The 26,446-nt window shown below is 40.7% G+C and overlaps 1 protein-coding gene across 6 annotated transcripts in view; it reads left to right on the top strand.

Annotated features, from left to right (window-relative positions):
• sptbn2 (spectrin, beta, non-erythrocytic 2) overlaps positions 1-19,754 on the top strand; it is a 54,548-nt gene extending 34,794 nt beyond the window's left edge. For 3 of the 6 annotated variants that reach the window (XM_033611650.2, XM_078172416.1, XM_033611641.2), the window contains 28 exons: positions 21-323; positions 1,704-1,857; positions 1,970-2,364; positions 2,464-2,727; positions 2,809-3,020; positions 3,498-3,635; positions 3,756-3,975; positions 4,145-4,681; positions 5,685-5,887; positions 5,977-6,067; positions 6,234-6,380; positions 6,554-6,817; positions 7,059-7,283; positions 7,409-7,498; positions 7,708-7,986; positions 8,076-8,206; positions 8,315-8,519; positions 8,625-8,999; positions 9,091-9,335; positions 9,444-9,582; positions 10,317-10,401; positions 11,093-11,289; positions 11,456-11,580; positions 11,666-11,741; positions 13,887-14,065; positions 14,498-14,671; positions 15,820-15,862; positions 15,980-19,754. In XM_033611650.2, coding sequence (XP_033467541.1) covers positions 21-323; positions 1,704-1,857; positions 1,970-2,364; positions 2,464-2,727; positions 2,809-3,020; positions 3,498-3,635; positions 3,756-3,975; positions 4,145-4,681; positions 5,685-5,887; positions 5,977-6,067; positions 6,234-6,380; positions 6,554-6,817; positions 7,059-7,283; positions 7,409-7,498; positions 7,708-7,986; positions 8,076-8,206; positions 8,315-8,519; positions 8,625-8,999; positions 9,091-9,335; positions 9,444-9,582; positions 10,317-10,401; positions 11,093-11,289; positions 11,456-11,580; positions 11,666-11,741; positions 13,887-14,065; positions 14,498-14,671; positions 15,820-15,862; positions 15,980-16,192 — 5,709 coding nt within the window. In that variant the 3' untranslated portion in view covers positions 16,193-19,754. Of the gene's footprint in view, positions 1-20; positions 324-1,703; positions 1,858-1,969; positions 2,365-2,463; positions 2,728-2,808; positions 3,021-3,497; positions 3,636-3,755; positions 3,976-4,144; positions 4,682-5,684; positions 5,888-5,976; positions 6,068-6,233; positions 6,381-6,553; positions 6,818-7,058; positions 7,284-7,408; positions 7,499-7,707; positions 7,987-8,075; positions 8,207-8,314; positions 8,520-8,624; positions 9,000-9,090; positions 9,336-9,443; positions 9,583-10,316; positions 10,402-11,092; positions 11,290-11,455; positions 11,581-11,665; positions 11,742-12,766; positions 12,845-13,886; positions 14,066-14,497; positions 14,672-15,819; positions 15,863-15,979 lie in introns of all 6 variants that reach the window. The other 3 variants (XM_033611597.2, XM_033611624.2, XM_033611615.2) reach the window with 2 other exon arrangements.
• The last annotated feature ends 6,692 nt before the right edge of the window (positions 19,755-26,446 follow it).

The following is a 26,446-nucleotide window of genomic DNA, read 5'->3' as shown; positions in this document are numbered from 1 at the left end:
CTGATTTCCTCTGTTATTAGGACAACTTTGGAACCGACTTGGGAGCGGTGGAAGCTGCAACCCGCAAACATGAAGCAATTGAGACAGACATTGGGGCGTACTGGGAGCGTGTGGCTGCTGTGGAGGCTGTTGCCAAAGAGCTGGAGACAGAGTCGTACCACGACGTGCGACGTATACTTGCACGAAGGGATAATGTGCTTCGACTCTGGGAATACCTGAAAGAGCTTCTAGCTGCACGCAGGGAGCGGCTGAATGCCCATCGTGACCTGCAGAGGCTGTTTGAGGAGATGCGCTACATCATGGACTGGATGGCAGACATGAAGGTATTGAACCACTCATCACAACGCATGCTTAAGGCCCGTCCACATCAAGAACGATAACTGTAAGGATAACTAAAACAGTCATGAAATGATGATGTTCTGTAAACAGTGGCACCAAGCATACATTGCCAATCCAGCTGTGACGCCCTGTTAATTTGGATGTATTTTGTTTGGCTGTCAGTGTGTCTATTGTTCATCAAATCACTCTGAAAGTGATCCCAGTGATATCATATGCCACTGTCATTGTTAAAGTTGTTGTGTAGACTCCTCCGTCCACTTTAGTCAAAATGATATTTAAAACTATTTTGTTACAGATACTCTTCTTGGTGTGTGCGGGACTTTACACTGTTTTAACTGTGCTCACTTTGTTTTAACTTGTTCTGAACTGCTGCTTTCTGTTCCTACATTCTTTGTTTTTAATCAACAAAAAGGAATTTCCTAATCCTCTCAATTAAGTTAGTTCACATATGTCCTCGGCAGTTTTAGTGCCTGTGCTTATCAGAGGACCATTAACAGCAGTAATAAGCTTTTTACTGGCCTAGCCTGAGCTGTGTTGCCTGTCATTGCTGTCTTTCCTGAGGTTGGCTGAGGTAACTTTAGTCACTGCAAGTCTTTTCTCCTTACATGGATAAATCCGGGTCTTTATTTTGGTGTCAATCATTCCTTTTAACGCACGAACACTGTATTAATATTATGTCTGTTTAAAAAGTAACATGTATGCCTCGCTCTGCTACTCTGACGGCTTGGCCTCATCAGCCACCCACTACCTTTACACAAGTCTGGCACATTACATTTCTCAGTTGGGAGAATATGAACAGGTGTTTAAGTTCATGAGGGACAGCTGGGATGGAGATGTACATGTCTGTGTTTGTTTGTCTGGAGTGGAGTTGATTAGGACATTAATCCATGTCTTCTGTAATTTTTGGTGGTAACTGGAAACACGCTGTTAATGTTTTGGCGATTCAGTCAGCCATTACCATATAATTAGGATGCTGTATACAGTTTATTATCTGTTTTTTAATAGTGTTTGTCGCACAATGTCCTGTTTTCATTTAATAGTCTTCTGGTCTAATGGCTCAGATTAGAGGAATTTACTCTTCTTCGGCTTGAGTAAGGCTCTTGCTCCCCGTTTGTTCAGGTTAATGGTCTGAAGCTAACAGCTTGCTGAAATTGTGTTGTACGCCATTGGTCATTTAAAATATCACCAAGTGCAAGGCATAGCTCATAAAATGTCATGATTTAAAATGTATAAATATCTGTTTTGTTTAAAAATGTTGTCCACTCTTCACATATCCTGTTTGTGGACACACTACCCAACCCAGATTCCTACCTTGTGTATTTGCTGTTGCAAACCAAATATTCTACTGGACTGTTCTGTTTCAGGGTCGTCTACAGTCTCCTGACAGTGGCAAACATTTGCATGACGTGTTGGACCTACTGCAGAAACATACTCTGGTAGAGGCTGACATTTCAGCTCAGGCAGAGAGGATCAAGGCAGTGCAGGGAGCTGCACAGCGCTTCACCTCCTATGAACAGGGTGAGTCTTCAAATATGTTTATGTAATCTTTGTACAGATCATGCAGCTTTAATCTCACCTATTTGTGCACAACATTTAAGTGCCCATGTATTCCTGCCTTTCTAATTGCCAGCCTACAAACCATGTGAGCCGGGACTAGTTAGTGAGAAGGTTGACCTGCTGGGTCAGGCCTATGAGGAGCTTGGTCAGCTTGCTGGGAAACGCAGAGTACGCCTCGAGGACTCGCGCCGCCTGTGGCAATTTCTATGGGATCTGGGAGAGGAAGCAGCCTGGATCAGAGAGCAGGAGCAGATCCTTGCCAGTGGAGACTGTGGTCGTGACCTCACTTCTGCCCTTCACCTGCTCAGCAAACATGAGGCCTTCAGGGATGAGATGGCAGCCCGTTACGGCCCCCTGAGTAATAGCATCGCTGCTGGAGAAGCTTTGGTTCAGGAGGGACACTTTGGAGCCCCAGAGGTCACAGAGAGGATTCAAGACATCCGTGCACAGTGGGCACATCTGGAGGAGGTTAGTGGTGATCATGATGATTTGTATTTGTACAGTATAATGCTATTCCCAATATTGCTTTATTGTTTTTGTAATTTTCTTGTTCTCCCTGCTTCCCAGACAACTAAGCTCAGAGAGCAGAGCCTTAAAGAAGCAGTGGCCCTGCACCAGTTTCAAACAGATGCCAATGACATGGAGGCATGGATCATGGAGACACTTAGACAGGTGTCCAGTACAGAGGTGGGCCATGACGAGTTCTCCACCCAAACTCTCGCTCGCAAACAGAGGGAGATAGATGAGGAGATCCAGAGTCACCGCCCCGGCATCGACTCCCTGCATGAGCAGGTCCAAGCACTGCCACAGGCCTATGTACATTTCCCTCAGGTATGTGTGCTGTAATTTCATACTTCTTCGGTGATGACATGCTGTTGGTAGTACTAAATTATTGTTTATGGCTGACTGTAGGTGGATGGCCGCCTACCTGCTATTGAGCAGCGCTATGAAGAACTGGAGTCTCTGTCAGTGGCTCGGCGCCAGGCTCTGGAAGGGGCCCTGGCCCTCTACCGCATGTTCAGTGAAGCTGGTGCCTGCCAGCTCTGGGTGGAGGAGAAGGAGCAGTGGTTAGATAGCATGGAGATCCCAACCAAACTGGAGGACTTAGAGGTGGTGCAGCAGAGGTTAGTCTGGAGAGAAGGGAAGACTGTCAATACAGAAGATTTAACTTAGGGGAAACATGATGACAGCTTAATTCCTATACTTTAAAAAGCCTTTTCAAATTGGAGACACTGAAGCTGCGACTTACACATGTAAAATAACAATTAAAAATCCATTCAAATATGTGTGAGACCAGGTTTTTTAATAGTGAGGGATGCTCTTGGAATTCTTTCTAACTGGACAATTACATAACTTTGAACTCTGAAGTAATTTCATTTGTGAAATCAAACACATTAGGTCATTTTGATGAAATTCCACAGACGATTAAAACTGTTACAATATTTAGAAATGTCCAGTACATCATTGTGTAGCTCTAATCTTGTTCTTAAAAGTATACAAAATGTTACTGAGTTTTATTATCTATTGAAATATGTAGTCTAAATGAAAGTAGACTTTTCAGAATGAGTGAATTAATGCTGGTCTATTATTTATGACTGCAGATTTGAGACGCTGGAACCTGAGATGAACAACCTAGGCACTCGTGTAAATGATGTGAACCAGGTGGCCGAGCAGCTGCTGAGCTCCGACAACTGTAACAAAGACCAAATCCACCAGACACGAGACCAACTACACAACAGGTTAATGCTAACACATGATGCCTACTGAACCCCACTATTGTACACAAAAATATATTTGTAATCAATGAGTACTATAGTTAGCATTTTTAACCTAAATCTCACACTTGGTGTGATCCCTAGATGGAAGGAGTTCGAACAAATGGCTGGCCAAAAGAAACAAGCCCTGGAGTCGGCCCTCAACATCCAGAACTACCACTTGGAGTGTAATGAGATCCAAACTTGGATGAAGGAAAAGACCAAAGTGATTGAATCCACCCAGAGCCTGGGCAATGACCTGGCTGGTGTGATGGCACTGCAACGCAAACTCACTGGCATGGAGAGGGACCTGGAGGCCATTGAGGTATGAAGAGGTCACATGCAGTGACTTACTGGTGAGGGATGTAAACAGAACAGACTGTGTAACAGATAATGTAAAAATAAGCTAAATTGATCGTAGGATCATTTTGGGCTTCGTATTGCCATATCTTGTCATCATTTCTGCATTTAAATGATTTTTCATGTCCTTTCAGGGTAAACTGGATGATTTGAGAAATGAGGCTAAAAAGCTGGCCATGGAACATCCCGATCAGGCTGGAGAGATTCAAGGACACCTGGCAGAGATTCAAGAGGTGTGGGAGGAGCTGAATGCCACCATGAAGCGACGTGAAGAGTCATTGGGTGAAGCCAGCAAGCTGCAGGGCTTCCTTAGGGATCTGGATGACTTCCAGTCGTGGCTGTCCCGCACCCAGACGGCTGTGGCCTCAGAGGATATTCCCACCTCTCTGCCTGAGGCTGAGAGTTTGCTCGCCCAGCACGAGAACATTAAGAATGAGGTGGATAACTATAAGGAGGACTACGAGAAGATGCGAGCGGTCGGTGAGGAGGTGACCCAAGGTCAGACGGATGCCCAACACATGTTCTTGGCCCAGAGGCTCCAGGCACTGGACACTGGCTGGCATGAGCTGCGTCGCATGTGGGAGAACCGCCACAGTCTTCTGGCCCAAGCGTTTGACTTCCAGACTTTCTTGAGAGACGCGAAGCAGGCAGAGGCTTTCCTCAACAGCCAGGTACGGACAACATAGCCTGTGCCAGAGAGCTATCATGTATCATTGTAAAGCCTATTTGGCACAGTCCACAGTCCACCAGTCAGTGCCAAAGTCAGAGCCAAATACCTGTGTGTACCTGAAATACATAGATATACTGCATGATTTAAGTAGATGATTATGCCTTTAAGCAGAGCATGGGTTAAACTAAGTATGAGTTGGAAAGAAATCTAAATCAAATACAAATTTCTCAGCAGACCATCTGCCCTCTTGCACCTCCCATTTTTCTCAACATGACTAAGTTGCACTTGATTACAATACAAAGTCATCATATCTCTAATCTGAATTAATTGAAACTGATTTGATTCAATCTTCAGATTTGCAATTTTGTGATGGTTTAACCGCTAAAATAATTTCCAAGCTTAGATTTGTCTTTTCTGAACTAAAACAACACTAAAACCAGTGTTGTTCCCACACTGGTTTTAGTACAACACAAGTGTGTTGTTCTGATAATCAGAAATATGTTTACCCTCATGTTTAAACTCTGTTTATCCTATATTAGTCTCTATTGTGGTTGTCTGGGTGTTTGTGGTTTGTTTACACTGGTGGCCAGTTCTGTGTTTTCACATGCTCTCAAATCAGAGCAACTGGGAGGAGAGATGTAAGCTGCACTATAAGTGGGCCATAAGCCTAGATCTGTGTGGTGTAGGCCACTATACTACAGTAGGTGATGTCATAAAATTGAAAGACCTACTGTCATAGTTCTAAGTGGCACAAAAAATTAATTGACAACTTAAGGACTGGAACAACATAAGAATTTGAATTCAGAGACAGGAGCAGAAAAATTATATTTGTGGCTTGTTCTATTTTGAATTATTTACTATATCCCCAGATTGTAGTTGTTTTATAAGTCTTAATCTCAACCCGTCACTTACAGTACGCCAACAGGCCGCAAAAATCATGAAGAATTAGATAATTACACATAAGAAATGTAACACAAAGTGACATTCCTTTCCTCTCTGTGTAGGAGTACGTGCTGTCCCACACAGAAATGCCCACCACTCTTCAGGGAGCAGAGGAGGCCATTAAGAAGCACGAGGATTTCCTCACCACCACAGAGGCCAGCGAGGAGAAGATAACTGGCGTGGTGGAGGCCGGACGGCGCCTCATTAATGACTGTAATGCAAACTCGGACAAGATCCAGGAAAAAGTTGATTCCATCCAGGAAAGGTTAGAGCCGACCGCCATTAATGTTTTTCTTTTTAATTTGTAGTTTGAAGGACAGAAGCTCATTTAACCTTCTCATTAATTTTCTCCAGGCATCTCAAAAATAAAGAGGCTGCAAACGAATTGCTGGCAAAGCTCAAGGATAACCGTGAACTGCAGCACTTCCTTCAAGATGGACAGGAGGTAAAATTATTTTTAAAATCAAATGAAATATTAGCAGAATGAATAATACTCTCAGTAAAGGGATAAATATGTGACAGTTAGTTAATCATAAGAAACAAACTATAGAATTTGTGTTTATCACTAGAGAAATAATGCTTGTTCCATAATGCTGTTCTCTTTTCTGTAGCTCACGTTGTGGATCAATGAGAAGATGCTGACAGCACAGGACATGTCTTACGATGAGGCCAGAAATCTTCACAGCAAGTGGCAGAAGCATCAGGCCTTCATGGCAGAGCTGGCCTCCAACAAAGACTGGCTTGACAAAATTGATAAGGTGTGGCCATTTTTATATTAATCGTTGTTGAATTTAATGTTATCAATCAGTATTTAGACATCCATTTATCTGCCTGTTAATGGGTTGGCTGATCAATAAGGCTAGCTGGCATTTCATCAATAATTTATTCTGCCATCAATTCAAACATATTCTTGTTTCCTTGTCTCCAACAGGAGGGTCAGGCGCTGGTGGCGGAGAAGCCGGAGCTCAAACCTGTCGTTCAGCAGACCCTGGAGGACCTTCAGCGTCAGTGGGAGGAGCTGGAGGGCACCACCCGCACCAAGGCCCAGTGCTTGTTCGACGCTAACCGGGCAGAGCTCTTTACACAGAGCTGCTCTGCTCTGGATGTCTGGCTGAAAAACCTTGAGGGTCAGCTGCAGAGTGATGACTATGGCAAAGATTTGACTAGTGTCAACATCCTGCTCAAGAAGCACCAGGTATAGAGCACGCTGTGCAAGCAAAGCATAATCTATGGCATCTCTGCTGTCATGAAATACTGTTCATTTTACACAAAATGTGTACTGAGAAGATTTACTGTGATTGTAATCGTGCTGAAAAAGCTTCAAAATGTATTTTATAAATCCTGAACTTGCTGAGCTAAGTGCATGTGTTGGGACTGGCCAAAGCTGCTTAATGTCATACCTCCGTGTCTAACATTTTTGTTCTGTCACTGTATAGATGCTGGAGCACCAAATGGAGGTCAGAGAGAAGGAGGTGCAGTCCCTCCAGTCTCAGGCTCTGGCCCTGTCCCAGGAGGAAGCTGGACTCACCGAAGTAGATGGTCAGCAAAGGCGTGTCACTGACAACTTCTCCAACCTTCAGGATCCTCTCAAACTAAGGAGACAGCGACTACTCGCCTCCAAAGAAGCACATCAATTCAACAGAGATCTGGAGGATGAAATCGTGAGTGGGATTACCTGACTGCTTGCATAAATAAAATGTAGAAGTTTGGAGTAAGTGAGTTTTTTTTATTGCATCCTTTTTCACCTGATACTCATGTCTTATTCATTCATCTATTTTCCTCTCAGCTATGGGTGAAAGAGAGGATGCCTCTGGCGTCTTCCACAGACCATGGAAAAGACCTGCCCACTGTACAGCTGCTGAGTAAGAAGAACCAGGTACAGTGAAAAAAGAATCAATTTCCTGAAACGATTAATTACTACTTTGTTTTTAAATGTTGTAATACAGGTTAATTAAAAGGAAGATAAAGGTGACTTACAATACACTCACTGGCATCTCTAGATTATTAAACACCTTCACTGAGCATACACCACAGGCAAATGTGAGGTGTGGAAAATACCAAACCCACCTTTTGTTTCTGAATCAGACATTGCAGAAGGAGATTCAGGGCCACCAGCCTCGCATCGATGACATCCTCAGACGAGGCAAGACTCAGAGCCAGTTAGATGGTGATAGGCAGTCTGTCCTGGAGGAGCGCCTCGTTGAGCTGGAGGACCTCTGGGGCCAGCTGATAGCCGAGACAGACAAGCGCAATGCCCGTCTAATGGAAGCCAATCGCGCCCAGCAGTTCTATGCTGATGCAGCAGAGGCCGAGGCCTGGATGGGAGAACAAGAGCTACATATGATGTCAGAGGAAAAAGCCAAGGTAAGACGAGACAAAATAGGACGTAGAATTGCTCTTACACTTCTTTCTGTCTTGACAAAATGTGATAATCTCCTGTGTTTGTTTCCCAGGATGAGCAAAGCGCACTAGTAATGGTCAAGAAGCACCAGACCCTCGAACAGGCGCTTGAAGACTACGCCCAAACCATTCACCAACTAGCCAACAGCAGCCGCCTCATGGTCACCAGTGAACACCCAGAGAGGTGAGGGAGCACAAATAGATCCAAATGTTAAACTAACATGTGACACAAGCTTTCTAACGAAGGAAGCTGCACACCCACAACCACTGATCTGTCTTTTTATTTACACAGCGAGAGAATCACCTTAAGGCAAGCCCAAGTCGACAAACTCTATGCAGGGTTGAAAGACCTCGCTGAGGAGCGTCGTGGGCGGCTTCAGGAGAGACTGCGGCTGACCCAGCTGAAGCGGGAGGTGGATGACCTGGAACAGTGGATTGCTGAGAGGGAGGTGGTTGCTGGCTCCCACGAACTAGGACAGGACTATGAACATGTCACAGTGAGTTTTTTTTCTCTGTCACATACTTTGGAGACACTGATGCTCAGGGAAATTTAGCTGAATTAATTATGTTTCCCATTTTTGCCCTAATTTTTCTTTCTACAGATGCTGAGGGACAAGTTCCGGGAGTTTGCTCGTGACACCAGCACCATCGGCCAAGAGCGTGTGGATGGTGTAAATGGGCTGGCAGATGACCTGATTGAGTCGGGTCATCCTGAGAACGCCAGTGTGGCTGAGTGGAAGGATGGGTTAAACGAGGCTTGGGCTGATCTGCTGGAGCTGATCGACACACGCACACAGATGTTGGCAGCCTCCTATGAGTTGCACCGCTTCCATCAGGATGCCATGGAGGTGCTTGGGCGTGTTAAGGAGAAGAGGGAGGGCCTGCCCTCTGACCTTGGCCGTGATTTGAACACTGTTCAACATCTACACAGACAGCACAACACTTTCGAAAATGACATCCAGGCCCTCAGTGGACAGGTCAGCTATCAGTTAATAAAGAGATCTCGTGTGAGACTCAGGGAATGTGAATAGAAACCTGAATGTCCCTGCTTCATCTTTTACCCATTAGGTGAACCAGGTGCAAGATGATGCAGCACGGTTGCAGAAGGCTTATGCTGGGGAGAAAGCTGATGACATTCACAGGAGTGAACATGCTGTGACTTCTGCCTGGGAAGGCCTGCTTGAGGCTGGTCAGGCCCGCAGGCTCCTCCTGCTGGACACTGTGGAGAAGTTCCGCTTCTTCAACATGGTGCGAGACCTCATGCTCTGGATGGACGGTGTCAACCTGCAGATAGATGCACATGACAGCCCCAGGTGAATGTCATTTTATGCTTAACTTGCCAGTTACTGTCATAAATGCTGTTATAATCAGTGTGTCAAACATATTTAAATCTCAACTCTGTCTCCTCTCTGTTGTCCCAGGGATGTGTCCTCTGCAGGACTGGTCATTGCCAATCATCAGGACATCAAGTCAGAGATCGAGACAAGAGCAGACAGCTTTACTGCCTGTATTGAGATGGGAAATACTCTCATCAACAATAATCACTATGCAGCCGATGAGGTAATTTGCCATGGCTCACTTCCACTGTTATCTACAGTCATACCAATGCATATTTACAAGAATGAGGTCTGAGTCAAAGGGAATACACTTAATGACTCATGTGGGTTATTACTTAAAGGACCAGTGTGTGGAATGGCGGGGCAGTTATTGGCAGAAATGACATGATATCCATAATTATGTTTTCATTAGTGTACCTGACACTAAGGTTTGCTGTGTTTTGGTTGGATAAGAAAGAGCTCTTAATATCTACAATTGCTCACATGTTTGTTTATCAGGAGTCCCGTCCTACTGTGCAGTGATTGGCTAGTACTTGTCACTTCGATTTGTGGAGGTGGAATGCTTTGAGGTCGTGGTTAAAGATAGGGCAAAAAGGTCATAGTAAGGATTGGTACTAGCCAATCACAGCACAGTAGGGGAGAAAAAAAATGGCATTTTGCACTTCCATGTTTCTATGGTGGCCCAGAACAAACACAATATTGGCGCTAGAGGTGTCCTTTCTTGATTTTGTTACCTGAAGCCACTTTAGGTTCTTGAGAGCCATTTTGGATGCTCTGATTTTCTCTGCCTCTGATTGGCCTACCCAGATATTTTTACCCTAACCCTAACCAATCCAAGGAAAAAACTAAAATTCTGCTTGGAAAAGGAGGCGTGAGTGATGGTGTATTTAACCCCTTGGCGCCACTACATTCTACACACTTCTCCTTTAATGTTCTTCTCTTCATCTTGATTCACAGATCCGGGAGAAACTGGCTCAACTGCAGGAAAAGAGAGACAAGATCAACAAAAAGTGGCAAGACAAGATGGACCATTTACAAATTGGTATGCATGCATAACATGTTATAGAGAATAGGGGCACACTGAGTCTAATAGTGCCATGGTAAAAGAGTTGTGAGTCATACTGTGGTGTGATTGGCAGAGGGTATGGGGTAAAGGTAGTCAGATAAAGTACAAACACATATGTCCAGGTTAAAGTTCTAAGAGACACAGATTCATTCCTCCCTCGGAAATAGGATAAGGATAACTCAAAGTTATCATATCAGCCGCCTTTTCTGCAGGTCATAGGTCATACACGTATTAGATGGGTGTTGATTGCAATATGGCAAAAGTAGAGCCAGGACTAACGTTTTGGTTTGTTTGCATATGTTTTTATTTTTTATTTTGTGACCCCTTTGCTGAGTAACCCTTCCCGCACCAACGAAGTGGTCTTACTCAAATCAGTGAAGCTTTTGTTTTTTGCCATGAAGCTACAGTTGGTCTGAAAGGGCCGTAATAGGTAGACGTGACAGATAGATAGGTAGGTGGGTAGGTAGGTAATGTAGATAGATCAAACACAACAATTACAGACACTCAATAAATATAAATGTGCATAAATGTGCTAGTAAGCATCTGACTCACTACTAATAGTTTCTGTTGCTGTTTATGCTGTATTTCTTAATGTCTCATTATTTGTTCACTCTGTCTTTTTGTTTCTCCCTCTTTATCTTTTGCTCTTCTTGTCTCTGCATCTCAGTGCTGGAGGTGTTGCAGTTTGGACGCGATGCCTATGTGGCAGAGTCTTGGTTGGCAGGGCAGGAACCTTTGGTGCGAGCAGCCGATCTGGGCTCAAATGTGGATGAGGTAGAGAGCCTAATTAAGCGCCACGAGGCCTTTGAGAAGCTTGCTGCAGCCTGGGAAGACCGCTTTTCGCTGCTAGAGAAACTCACTACAGTAAGTAGAGAGATGACTTACACATCAAAATAGCGTCTGGTGCAATAGATACAGGATGTACAGGATGTACAGGATGTCCGCCTCTCATCTGTGAATGTAGGCATTGATTTTTCCTCACTCATGAGGTGTTAGGTTTAGATAAAACAACTGACTTCCCGTTTTTCAGCTTGAGGAGCAGGAGATCCAGAGGAGGCGAGAGGAAGAGGAGAGAGCGCGGCGACCCCCGACACCGCCCCCAGTAGAAGTGGCACCATCTGAGACAGAAAGTCAAGCACATGATTCTGCAGCCAGGTAAAATAAAGGGGAGTTATGGTGGAGCAGAACGGTGTTGGCGTACAGTATCAACAGACATTGATTTTTTTTCTTTTTAACACAGAACCAGTCTGGACCAGACCACACTCAATCAGTCGGTGTCAGTGAATGGAGTTCACAGCGACAATGACACATCTCAGGTGAGTGTTTTTTAAATCCAAATGCTTTGTGTGCTACAGGTTTCTGCTCTGTAATTTTTTACCAGGTTTCTAATGTCATTTTTTACCTTTGGGCTCGAGCACATAATGTCCTATAATGTCTTTTCTATGTTCCATGATTCATCTTCTACATTATGACATGGATTATATTCGCCCCCCCACTCAGTCTGTGTCAAAAAGTCAATTACAGAAAGATAAATGAAAGAAATAATGGTAACTTTGTACAGATGTTGCCATGAGATGTCCACATTTAATACTATTCCATTACTATGACAAATATAACCTTATGTTGCAAACTATGAATTTCATGAAAGTATATGAGTTGTAAAAGAAGTCCAAACCTGTGACTATGTCATACATTTAATACATAATGTAAGTGTATGTGAGTGTGTGTCCCTGTCTCTGTCTGTTCTACTCCAATCAACAGTGTTGTTTCAGTACAAACCTTGTTACATTATCATGTAATTTGCTATTGTCCAGTTGAAAGTAATATATGTATTTTTGTCATCAGAGAATGGCTATTAATTGTAAATTATGAAGTGTTTATTTAAGCAGAATTTTTTATTTTTTTTAGGTATTTTTGATGATACTTGAAAAATAAGTTAGTATTGTGGAAGCACTTTTTCTGAAAAGAATCAGGCTTGCAAATGAAGAAACTTACCCACCACCTCAGGAACCCTGAAGTGGGGTTTGGGATCTGGGTGGGACATACTTCATGCATGTTACACGATATAGTGAAAGTCCTTATTGGCAGATGCCGGAGGAGATGATGGTAGCCTACACTAGCTGCTGGTTGAAAGCAGAAATAAATGTTAAGGTTTGCAGCAGAAACTACAGAGAATAATCAGTCAGAGAAAGGGAGCCATTTCTGTATACATTGATCATATGGTCACAGTTGTTGACGACTGTTGTTAGAAGCCAATCAAAATGGTGTCTGAGAAAAAGTTCTAGAAGTGTAACCAGTGTCTAAAACACTTCTTAACAATGTCTTGTTACGTTTTTATCAGCAGTCATTATCGCTATCGTTGTCAGTGGGAAAGAAATCAGAGCCTAAACGTGTGTGTAAGCCAAAGCAGCCGGAGCGTGTGAGTACCAAGCCGCGGTCAGCTGTGTAGCTCTCCCCTCGCCCCCGTCACAGCCTCCGCTCAGCTCCTGGTCAACTGCAGTGCCTCTTTTCTTCTGTTGAGAAGCCATCGCTCTCTGTCACAGATGCAAAACCATCGCTTTATTTATTCATGTTCCATCAATGAGTCCCATTGCTGTTTTAAAAGGCATGATGCAGATTCATGAACAGATTGCTGTCATGGATCAATCTGCTGTTGTATATGTGCTCATATTGACCAGGACAGGAGTGACTGTACGTGTGAAGCCCAGAGTTGTAAATGTGGTGGTAACTGTAGCTGTTCGCAGATGATTTATGTGTAGTTCATTTTAGTCTTTCCCTATATGTGTACACTTCCTGTGATGAGTGTGAAAGTCATTAATAGTCTTTGTAGAAAAAAGGTTTGTTGAGGAAATAGAAACACAACTACTGTCACAAACGAGTACTTTAAAAGGCATCATGTTCTCTGTGGTTTCTGTATTTAAGATAAATTTGGTAAACGATTTTAGGCTTTTAGAGTTGACCTGTATTTGAGTTCATGTATGTTTTGTCTGTGTGTGTGTGTGTGTGTGTGTGTAATAGTGGCTCAATATATTACTGATACTTGACTGAAGAGGCAAAGATTATTTTAAGAATACCAGTAATGATATTTACATTGCAAATTTGTATCTGCCTCTGTTCCAAACAAACCTGGCAGCAGGTACATTTTGATTATTATTATTTTAACATTTTAACTATCCATGTTCGGTCCAGCATGCATGTTTCACACATGTGCTGTTATTTTAATTGTATATCTCACCCGTATGAGTGACTGTAATCGTCCTGTGTAATATCAGTGTACTGTGTGATAATGTGGACCCACGCTATGCTGTTACCTGAGGTAATCATATGGTGCTGTCAAAGCAAGCGTCATCATGGCTTTTCATGTATGGCTGTGAATGGCTGCTTTGCTGCTCACTGCTTCCATCCAGTCTCGTGTTTTTCCACCTCCTCACCACCATTCATGTTCTTGGTTTGAACCGTAGGGCTCAGAGTCTGAGTCGGTGAACGGACCAGGAAGGGACAGCGGGCTGGCATCGTCTCGCCTTGAGCCTTCTGCCACGTTACCGAGCAGGGGTGGAGCAGAGTCCGAGCCAGATACCATGGAGGGGATGCTCTGTCGAAAACAGGAGATGGAGTCCCACAGCAAAAAGGCAGCTACCAGGTGAGTGTTGGTATGGAGGGGGTTGGTCAAGTGCATTAAAGGGGACCTGTTATGCTTGTCTGTATTTTGCGTCTTATATAATGTTACAATGTTGGATGTTCGTATGTAGAAATAATTCCTGTGAGCATAAACCTCAGGCTTCAGACCGTTCTGAACACTCTTGTTTCTTACAGTTTTGTCTACTCTGGCTATCTTCATCATAGTGTGCCAGATTTCTTTATATCATCATTGGCTCCAGGCATTTACATTACATAGCCTACAGTGCTACTTAAACCTACATGCTAACTTCAGAGCAACATGTAAACTCAGTTGCTTATGTTGTTAATTTGTCCCCAATTTTAAAAACATATTCTTGCTTGAAAATGGTTGGTTGTGTTAAAAAGCTCTTACTGGTGATTTTTCCACATCTTACTTATTTTTTTACTCCCACAGATCCTGGCAGAACGTGTACTGTGTCCTAAGAAAAGGAAGTCTCGGTTTCTATAAGGACAACAAGAGCGCTAGCAACGGCATTCCATACCACGGAGAGGTACCCATAAGCCTCGGGGAGGCTGTGTGCGAGGTGGCTCACGACTATAAGAAGAGGAAATTTGTATTCAAGCTCAGGTAAGAATAAACTTGGTAACTAATGATGTCAGAAAAAGGGTTCCTGATTCAGTACAGTTGTCACGCTGTTTGATTTATTTATCATTATGTTTTCAGGTTGTCCGTCCTATTGTTGTGAAAATGATATCTCAAGAACGTCTTGAGGGAATTTCTTCATTTGGCACAAACACCCACCTGGATCCAATGAAATGATTAGATTTCGGTGGTCAAAGGTCATTATGACCCTGTCTCATTCTTGTGAACGCAATAGCTCGAGAACAGCTTTAGGGAATTTCTTCAAATTCGGCACAAACATTCACTTAAACGTAATGATGACTTAATTAGATTTTAGTGGTCAAAGCCACTGTGACCTTGCATTTGTGTCATTCTCCTATATGCAATATCTTAAGAAGGCTTTGAGGGAATTTCCTCAAATTTGACACAAACATTCACCCAGACTCAAGAATGAAAAGATTAGAAATTGGTTGTCAAAGGTCAAGGTCACTGTGACCTTGCATCTGTCTTATTCTTGTGAATATTTCAGAACACCTTAAAGGAATTTCTTCAAATTTGGCACAAACACCCACTTAGACTTAAAAATGAACTGAGTAGAATATGGTGGTTGAGGGTCAAAGGTTACTGTGACCCCATAAAACATGTTTTTGGCCATAACTCAAGAATTCATACGCTAATTGTGACAAAATTTCAAACAGATGTCTACTAGGATAAAATGATGAAGTGATGACATTTTATTTCCCAAAAGGTCAAAGGTCAACTTCACTGCAACGTCATAATGTTCTGCAAAAACACTTTTCTGGTCATGTCTGACTCAACGTCATAACTCAGGAACAGAAGGGGAGACATTTGGTCAGATACTGAATTGGTGACACTAAATTTAGTTGTCCACCTTGAGACTGTGCTGATTGTTGATCTTTTGTGCTGCCGTGTTGAAGATATGTGTGTGAATCATCCATGTTTTCACAGACATGGTTGTAAACTAACTGCAACTTGACCAGTTTGTGGAGAAATACAACCGTGAGGCGGTAGTTCTAGTTTATTTTATTTTAAAGTGAGAGGCTGTAATAAAATACCAACAAGATGGTGAAATAGTGAGATGTATTATTTTATAGCTTATATCTGACTAATGGTCTTCAACATTGTGTCTGCAGGCTAGGAGATGGAAAAGAGTATCTATTCCAAGCAAAGGATGAGGTGAGATGTGAACAGAATCACTCTACTAAAACACATAATTGAATACAAATTATATTTGTGTCCTGTGACTCTCCTTCACAATGGTTAAGTATAATAAATATTTTTGGCTGTTTAAAGGCGGAGATGAGCTCCTGGATCCGTTCCATCCACAACTCCATTCCAGCAGGATCAGGAGACTCGCCAGTAGGTCCGCGGGCCCTCAGCCGCGCCATGACGATGCCTCCCATCTCCCCCAGCTCAGGTGAAGCCGGAGGCGTTACCATGCGCAACAAGGAGGGGAAAGAGAAGGATCGTGAGAAGAGGTTCAGCTTCTTTGGCAAGAAAAAATAGAACTCTTGTTTAAATCGATGGAAACTACATTTGTCAAAATTTCAACAGACTGAAGCAGGCAGAAAGCAAAGTACAAACCGGTCACACAAACACACTGCTCTCAGTGCAGGCCCCAAGGAATTTGTCGACAGCTACTGTACGTGGCTTACAGAGAACTTTGTTTCTTTTCTTTCTCTCTGATTCTCTCCCTCGCCAGTTTTATCTGTCATTTTCTTTTACGTTCACTCAATTCATAATTCACATTCAGCTGCACCCAACAATGAAAGCCCTCATCCAATTTCAGCCGACCAGCTGAGCTTATTAGTCTGAGTCAGTAACAGGTGTGGTTGGCATTAGCAAGGATTCAGGCCCAGTTCAGTTCCAACCCACCAACACGGCTCTCGCTCAACATGAATTCTTCCTCTTCCCTGAGTCTCGACTAGCTGAGCCACTTTGATGCCGTGTCGCTAGTTAAACAATGGATGGAGGCTTTCCACTGTGGTGCACCCTGATTTTATTTCTCCACTTTAAAACGCTCTCTCTTTGGGAAGGATCACATCAGTCTCTTTTTCTGTTCTTGGTATTGATGTTATTAACCTGACCGATATTATTGCTATTATTATTATTATTATTATTATTATTTATCTTTTGCTATTGCTGGTTTGAGAAAACAAACTAATTAATTTGCCAGTAGATAATCTTGATTCATGTTGTGGAGAGAAACAAATTTGGTTCTAGTGGAGAATGTTGGGCTTGCCCTTTGTATGTATTATTTTGTTTATTTTAGGAATGACAGTTGATGAGGTGTTTTTGAGAAAAAAAAATAAAGTTCATTAAATTTTAGCAGTGTGCAGTAAGTGATCACAAGTTTCATTGGGAAAATGATATATATATATATTTAATAAGTGGTTTTATTTTTTATTTTGTCTCTAATTTTGCCTGTATTTGATTATTTCTTTTGAGTGATCTTTTCTGCTTGATTTTCAACTTTTTTTTTTTCTGTACAAAGCAGAGAAGATTAGTTTTCTAGTGTGTGTGCGCGCGTGTGTGTGTGTGTGTGCGTGTGTGAGTTGTGGTGCTGTGGATTTTGCACGTTTATGTTATACCTGATCAAACGTGGCCAGATGAATGCTGCTTTTCGGTCCGCAGACGAAAATCAGACACAAACACGAAATAACAATATCACCGGAATGATTTCATAAAATTAGCTTTTTCTTTGCTTCTGGTTTTTATTTTATGTAAGCTGACATTACCAATGAAGTTCCTCCAGACCAGACGCTTTCATTGTTTCTGTTTAAGTCTTCTAATATCTATTTCCGTTCTCTCTCTCTCTATCTGCTGGTGTGAAGGCACAGGGGCAGTTTGTAGATAAAAAGCTGAAGCACATTTTCCGTGGCAGACCGCGAGGATGCGAGCAGGACAGATGGACAGCTGACAGGTCTCATTACAGGTGAAGTGAGGGGTGTGCAAGTGATATCAGACAGGCAGTGAAGAATGCGCTTCATATGCTACCTGACAGAGAGAGGTGTACTGAGCCTTACTTGAACCCACTCCAGATACACTGAACCCCTTTTTACAACCCCGCCCTCCATTCGAACAGTCTTAACGAAAGTTTTTGTAGTACGAAGATGAGAATGTTAAAAATGTGCCCTGTGGCAATGATCTAATGTATGTCAGTGGATTATATATGCAGGTACAATATGAATTAACAGCAACGACAGAAAGCTCTGCCCACTAGTGGTGGCAGGGAGGGAGAAGTCCCAAATTGTCTCTTAGACGAGCTTTGCTCTCTTGCATATGTGGCATGACTTCATGTAGGTTTATACTTGTATGTGTCTCCATCATTGCCATCTATTCTCTTCTGTGTCGATGTACTCTGGAAAAGATCACCTCATATGCAGGGTTGGAGAGCAACTATGTAATTGGCATTTCTAAATCAAGATAATGGCAATCCAATATGTAAAAAAAAAGAGATAGGTGTTTATTAGTTTCCTCAAATATGCTACATGTTTGAGATGATAAGAGCATTTCTAGTATCTTGTGAGACTGTAGGCAGTAGTGCAATCTTATATAAATTGGTCGTTAACTGTTATTATAGTCAGTCACTTAAATCCAAGGGTTAATTTGCCTTTTCTAACTGCCAAAATGCAACAGGAAGTTACTGGATAACAATTCTGAATTCAAGAGTTTTATGGATCATTTTAAGTAGGTTGCAAGCGAGTAATTATTTCTGATTTATTACACTCTGAAAAGTAACTCTTTTAAAGCTGGTAATTGCCTGGATGTGTACACCATGCCTTTGAAAAAGGCAAACTGTTGCGATAACACAAACAGCTGGAAGTTTAACAAGCTGGCCTTATTTTCCAGTCCCAAATGAATGTGGAACGCTCAAATCAAAGACCCCAGAGAAGTATCCTCACATCCACTTTGAGACTACTAAACAGTGACAGCACCTGGTTCAAACTTTATCAGTCTGACTGCCTTGTCTCTGTCAGTGGGATTTGTATCAGTTAAGTAGCCTTAGACTTAGCTACGATCTAGGAGAGTCAATATGGTCATTGCATACATAAGTGAGCCGACGCAGTTAGCGTACATTGTGCACAATTTCGAATGGAGGAGTCATTCTTCCCCGGTGGACGAGCTGTTTTTAGTGCTACCTTCTCTCTGCTCTGGACATCAGACACAGCATCCAGTCGATGTTAGGGACTTAAAGGTCAAACAGTGTATTTTCTTATCAGCTCATTTGAATGTGAATGATTCAAATTAGTTTGGCCAAATTGGTCATGTGAAGCAAAAATATTTCTCATACTTGACATACTGTACACGAGCTCTCTCTCTCTCTCTCTCTCTCTCTATCTCTCTCACACGCGCTCACACGTTAATACTGTACTGTATACTCAATGCAGAATGACCCTGGCAACCCAGTTTTGTGGAAACGTCCTCAGCTGGCTGCGATTCGATGTTGCATCCTTTTAAAAATAGCATCGTGCTACTGGTGAGCTTTGACCAGGACATGAAAAGTAATGTATTCTTGATGTCAAAGAGATGAGTTTTTGGTAATGAGAGTACTTGTAACAATGGAGTACTTAATGAAGAAGAAAAAAATAAACTTTTACTTGTTAAGTATTAGATATGGGTGAAAACAGACTGGTGACAATTTGAGCTTCCTTTTTTTAGAAGAAGGCAGGATATTTGCTGTCTAGTGGGAGCTTGTATTTTTTCATCCAGTGGTCTGTCTTGCAGCATTTGATAAGCCTGTCCTCCTACCTTCATTTCTCATTACTTTTGACGAATGTCTGTTCCTTCCTCTGTAATTCAGAGTTGTTAATACCACTACTATTATTAATTGCTATTATTATCATTATTGCTACTGTTGTTACTATTACTACTACTGTTACTAATGCAAGTTATTGCAAAAATTATAACTGCTGTCCATTTTCAGGTACGTGTCTGTAATACCAGACCCTTCCACACGATGTCAGTGTGCTGTGGAGCATTTTCATTACAAAATCTAAAATAATGTTTGTTGACTTGTGTATCTACATCTAATATTAGGAATAATAAAACATGGTTTAATCAAAAATCATGATAGTGTTTGGGGGTTTATTTATGATTAAATAAAAGCTCCAGCTTTTATTCTAGTAGGTGCATCAGATAGAGCATGATGGCTATTTGAATTATAGTCAGCTGACAAACTCATATTCATATCTCAACTATGGTATAACTTAAATTAAAAGCCTAGTCCCAATTAAATGCCCAATCTGTTTTACTAGCCTGGTGTGGCTACACATTTTGACAAATAAAGGCCTGTCTCAATTACAGGCCTGGTCTGATTGCCAAGCAGTTCATTGTAAAGAAGTTCTCTGGATGTTTAAAACCGGGTTGTCGACTACCTACTTGAGCTAATGTTAGATAGCTGTGCAGATCGCACCTACAAATATAAATGTTCCAGCTTAGTTAGATTCTCCACAATTCAGTCAGTTCATTTTATTGAAACTATGAGCACCAGAGAAGACCGTAATTCATTCAGATTTACCATCATGATGAAAGAACCAGTGGTGACTCTGTACCTTTGAAGCTGTTATAAAGTCAGAATATGTGTCCGTTACTTGATTACCCAGTAAGTTATTCATATCCCTTTAGTCTGTAAGAGTCCACTGCTCAAAAGAATCAAAAGGGTTTTTCATAAAAATTAATCCAAGTTTTTGAGTATTGTTTTAACAGGATAAAGTTGTGTTGTGTCAATATGCTGGGTGCCGTAATCCTTGAGTTCTGTAAAATGAGTGTCATATGGTTCTCTTTCTCTGATGGCCTGTCTGTCGGAGCTAGATTAAATTAATGATTCATAATTGCTGTGTGATATCTATACTGGTTCAAATAAACAATTTGACTGTTTTTCCCATCTTTGCTGAGCAACAGTTTTGCATGAACGAAATTAAAGGCCTGTCCCGAATAAACGCCTTTTGACTTCAGTGATGTAAGCTAATAATAACCTGGGCTACTAATAGAAGTATTAGGGTAAATGTTCTTAAAACCATTAGTAATTGGGATTTCACAGTAAAGTGCATCATTATCAGTCGCTTTTTTCCAGAAAATCTTGTCTGTGGTGGGACAGCTTAAAATGGGGTTGGTCAGAGATATCTTGATATTTTAGTTCCAAGTGTGCTTCAAGAAATGCTGATCCTAAAATGCTAGATCCTACATTTCCCACAATGCAGCCAGGGCTGGACAATATATTGATATCATATCTATACAGTGATATGAAACAAGTTATTGTCTTCCATTTTGGGTGTCTTAATATGAGTTTTGTATTTTCCTGGTTTTAAAGGCTGCATTACAGTAAATTGATGTAAATTTCTGAACTTATTGCCCTAAATGCAAAGTATTTCAGACCCTTGTCTCCTAAACAGCCACTTCTTCCAAACCCCACATTTTGAATTTGTTACCCCATCGATGGTGCCTCTAGGTAACATTCCCATTTTCATCTGTTTATACCCCACAATAAATCCTAAATTATGTTGCAATACTCCGCCATTGCCCCAAGACAAGCAATATTACTGTTTACATGACTCTCTGGAAGACATGCTGAGTCCCTTTTTTGGAATCCTTCTCGCATGGTTCAGCTTCATCAACTCCCTCCACAAAAGTGGCCTAAAAACGTCTTTTTGTGTCATTTTACAGTCTGTTAGTTTGATAGTTGTAGTAAATGTAGAAGTTAAGTTTGCTGAAATATTCTTACACTCTTTAACACATTTATTCCTATGGGATGTTCCACAGTGGTACGATGTTGTCTGAAGAAAATGTTCAAACAAACAAACGAGTTAAGAGTTAATTTTAATGTTTGGTTTTTTTTTTCAATTTCAAATGCCATGGATTTTAATCTTAAAGGTTTTTTAATATTTTCCAGAGGTATTATATCAAACGTAATTAAAACAAAAGTGAAACCGATTTTTTTAAATTATGTATACTTGGTCTTTTTATGACAAAAAATAACTAAATTATGGCCATTTTTTTATTTTTTGCCAACTTGCATTATAGTGCGTACCATATTATTCATGTATTTTGTTAAAAAATGTCACTAAGTCCAAATAACTCTGATGACACCATCAGAGTTGTCTTTTCAGACATGGAAAGGTCGTTCCAGAGCTGCAAAACACATTATAAAAATGTTTTCTAATTTTCTAGTATCACTCTTTATGATGAGTATACTCAGTGGAGTTCCCCTTTAAAAATGCAAGCAAATCGAGACTAAATGAGCAAAATTAAAATAAAAAAATAGTTGCTTTTAGGGGGAAAGATAGGATAATGAACAAAGGTTTTAACTTTTGATTATATAAATATAAAACAGTTGATCCACATGATAAAAATACCAGATGAGGAAATACCTTAAGGAAGAATGATGTTTCTTTTCTCCTGTAGATGATCTGAGAGCTGAAGAATCTGTGTCAGGTAGCACTAAAGCTGTTCTGGTGTCCAACCCATCAGTACATCTGTTGCTGCATGTAAATTCATAAAACAATATCTGTCAAGAGAGCAGAATGAGTTTGTAATTTGCCAATTAAAAACCATAAAATATTCTTGATGGGAGCCTAATATGTGTGTTCACATTTTACCATGTGAAATACAGTTCTTGCAGTAAAGGTGCAGTGGACGTGATTAGCTGCTGCAGTGATGTCATTAAGAATGAATTAATGGTGAAACTGCAGCAAATGAGGCCAAGGATGATCGAGTGATGACTAACACACGGTCGGTTTATGGTGAATCAGTGGCTGCGGGGAAGGATGACATCATCTAAAGAGCAGTGAGAGTTGTTAAGAGAAACCTGAGCCTTTGTTTCATTACAGCAGATGTAATCTCCATACTAGAGGCTGAAAAATGGGAGAGGATGAGGATGGTGGTCAAAGACCGAGCGAGCAAGATAACATAATCTAACAGTTTATATGGAGAAAGTGGTAGGAGGGAGTAAAGGAATGCCTCCTCCACATATCCGAAGCAGTTAAACTCGGTCTGTGCAGGTTAAATGATTTCCTTTCACACAAATTTAAAAGCCAAATGACGACAATAGTCAACAAATACAAAGGATTTAGGTGTGAATGACAAAGCAATGAATGTGTGAACGTTGAATGTGAAGCCAGGGCCAGTACAGTGAAACCTTTTAGATAAAGCATGACTACGAATTTGGTGACATTTAAAAATAACAACAACAAATATCCAGCAATGAATAGAGAGTCTGTTAAGTGCAGCGTTTCCCTGTATGTTCAGATCCATTATAAATTGTAAATGTAAATGTCATTTGGTGACAGTTCAGATGTCGCTCAAAACATTAACAAAAGCTATTTTAATTGAACTGAAGCAGCTATCATTGACTTTATTATTTATACCTTTATTTACCCTCACTGTGACATGTTAAACAAAGAAAACGCTCCATAGTTTAAGTTGTCCTGCCCTGACGGAAGCATCTAAACTAACAGAAGGATGAGGGGGATGTTAGTAAAGCAGTGTTTGTACATGCCCACTCAGTCCTGTAAAGCACTTTGACCTTCACTTTGTGTGTGAAGGCAGCTATATAAATAAAGTGTACTTTTATTAAGAGTGTACTGATAACCCTGTAAGGCTATCTCTTTGAACTATCCTAAAAAAAATCTGGAAAGGTTTTATATCAGTAAAAGAAAAACACACATTGTTTATCCTCGCACTGATAGTGGATAGTAAATGTGTTTACAGCCATGAACTCACGCCACCGAGAAACTTTTCTTCAAGCTCAACTCGTTGTTTTACTGGACTGGATTTATCAAAATTCAAGTAAGTAAAATGTTTTAAATGGTAAATTTTGTGATCATTACAAGGTCTAGAACATGTGTGTCTCTGTTTATAGACCTTTCAATATTGGACCACCTACTACTCATTAACAGCTTGGTTCCACAGTTATCTGACTAGTCGTTCACAGATTGTTAAACATGGTAATGTCATGTCAGATCCAGTCATTGTGAAGAAGGGTGTTCCACAAGGATTGCTTTTGGGACCCTTGCTTCTTCTTTTTTTTTTTTTTTTTTTTTTAACCAAGAATATGTTTCTTCAATTTTAACAGGTTTACATAATACATATTCACAGCAGGTATCAAACTTAAAGTATATATGACGAGGAACAATGCATGAAATCCACTCACAATCCTCCCCATTCCACATATCCCAAATAATAGCTGGAATATCGTCAATAGGACGGTTCTCTATCTTCTGATAGTACAAAATACCATGTGAGCTGAAAGTCATTAAAAGAGATAGGGAGGGATGACTATGTAAAAGGCAAGCTCAGAATAGAAGGTACTTTATCAGAGTATACACTGACAGAAAGCAACAGAAACAAGAAACAAACACAAAATTGTTTTTAAAACACCTTCCAACACACTCTTACAGATCTGAAACTGCCTTTAAACTCAACCAAAACTAAAAATATGACTTTCTCCCCTGGATAAACAAAGCTTTCAACCCTCTCCATGAATATTCTTTATGGTGTCTGCATTCAATCTGTTGATAATTGTAAATATTTGGGAATTTGGATGGACAAAAGTCCCAATTTTGAATATTTACTACCTTGCAAAGAAACTGAAATTCACACTGTATTGGGAAAACGCTTCGCTAGCCTATTTCTGTCTGTTTGATTTTGGCGATACTGTTTACAGGTTTGCCTCACAGTCCACCTTATCCAAGTTTGACCCTCTATCTCTCAGCCCTGAGGTATATGACTAAACCTAGTTTCAGGACCCATCATTAAACCTTGTACAGCATGGTAGGATGGCCGTCCTCACTTTGCCTATGTTACAACACTGGTACATCAGTACAGTCTTTATAAGATCATCTCAGGTAAATGTCCAACGTGCCTAAGCCAGATGTTTTTATCTTTGCAAAGCAGCTATAATCTGAGGTCACACACATGGCTTCAGTTTAAAGTGCACACAGGCTGGTGAAACAAGTCTGTTCTACTGTGGCCCTGGTCCTGGAATGACCTGCAGGTCGAGTTCAAACTCAAAACTCTTATCTCTTTAAATGATTTTAAATTTAGAATAAAGGAATCAGTCAGCTCTAGCTGCAGCTTTATTTAACAAACTAGATTAAATATTGTTGCTGGGATTTAATCTAGTTTTTAATAGTTTAATATTTAATAGTTGTCCTATTTGTTTGTATGCTGCTATATGACCCTGTCTCACTTGCAAAAGAGGTTTTAATCTCAGTGTGACTTCCTAGTTAAAGATCTGTAGTATTGTGGAACACATTTATCATGAGTTTAAGCTTTTTATGTCCGTGTTGCAATTCTACAGCCCTATAGGTCAGGGTGGTAGTAAAAATACCATGTGCACCTTACTCATTACATGGTGACATTGCACTTTTCACATATGGAAATAAATACCGGTGCAATTATAATGTATTTGATGATTCACTATAAAGACTTTTAGTTTAGACTAGAAATTGATTATTATTAATTATTTCTGGTTGCAGTATTTCAAACTGTATGTATAAAATCATGCATGGAACTATATGTTATTAGTAAAAAATATACTAAATGTATACTTTTTTTTCTCAGTTTCCGAAATTATTATTATTATTTTTATTTCATTTATTTATTTTTTCTTCTGAGTGGGGTGCTTGTTTCATTGTTATAGGGCAGGTGTTTGTTCAGTGTTTCTGAATGTGAGGTTGTAAGTGTTCTTGGGGGATGCATGTGTTCCTTTTAGTGTGATAAGTAGAAAGCATAATAGGATAGCCAGACAGTGTCCTGTGCATTTAATGGAATGTGTAAGTAGAGTTAGGATTTATTTGCATTAAAAGTATTTAGCCTTTAGGTTATCTATGACAACATAATACTCATTTGTATTATTTATTATTATTTAACTTTTACATTCCAGAATACCAAAGAGAGGTCTGCTACACAGTGAGCCGGATGTGACTGATGCATCCAAAATGGAGATGGATTTTGAGATGGAAACAGATGACCATGATGCAAATGACAGAGAGGCAGATGAAGATGCCAGTGAAGTGGACAAAGAGAACCAACAACCCACTGACTGTCCAGCTGGTGATTATGTGGATATTTAGCCCAATGACAGATATCGCTGGCTGAAAAAGAATATCATGGCCCAATACTGATTTTTGTGGTCTGAATATCACTGATGATGCCGTTTCCCTCCAGACAGCACTGGATTCTTTCCTCAAGTGTAATGTTCAACTTTGCTTTTCATTGACAAAGAACTGGCATTGCAAATGAACACAGTTGAACACTGGGTCAAAGAGTTGAAATTCAGCTCTGTAAATACAACTTTATCTTTTTTTTTTTATTAATAAATGACTGTTCATTACAAAGATGATTGTTGTGTTAGTATTATTTATGATATATGCTGTTATGGTGCTAAAGAAGAAATCAACCCTGCAAATGAACCTTTAGTTGTTTTGTATATTTGCTCAGACAACATGAGTACAAATTAAAAATTTGCCCCCAACAAGGTCCAACATGCACAATCACAACATTTTCCTAAAAAATCAAACAAAAAAAAAACATACTTAAATTCCTAAATTGTTTTTTCGTCTGTTTTTATTGAGGTCTTTTCTTTGACTTAGTCTTTGCCTGTATTTTACTGTGTATGTTCTGTTGTATTATTGCATGGAATTACTCCATGCTCATCTTACACTTACTGTTTTTATTTCTAAAAGCCTAACCAGAGACAGGAGTTGCAAAGTAGCCACGGGTAGAAACCTGTGTGCATTGCATCTGCTTTGTATTTTA

This window comes from Epinephelus lanceolatus, chromosome 11 (assembly GCF_041903045.1).
Source record: "Epinephelus lanceolatus isolate andai-2023 chromosome 11, ASM4190304v1, whole genome shotgun sequence".
NCBI classification, from domain to species: domain Eukaryota; kingdom Metazoa; phylum Chordata; class Actinopteri; order Perciformes; family Serranidae; genus Epinephelus; species Epinephelus lanceolatus.
Note: the sequence above shows the minus strand (reverse complement) of the source record. Positions and strands in the feature narration are given on the sequence as shown.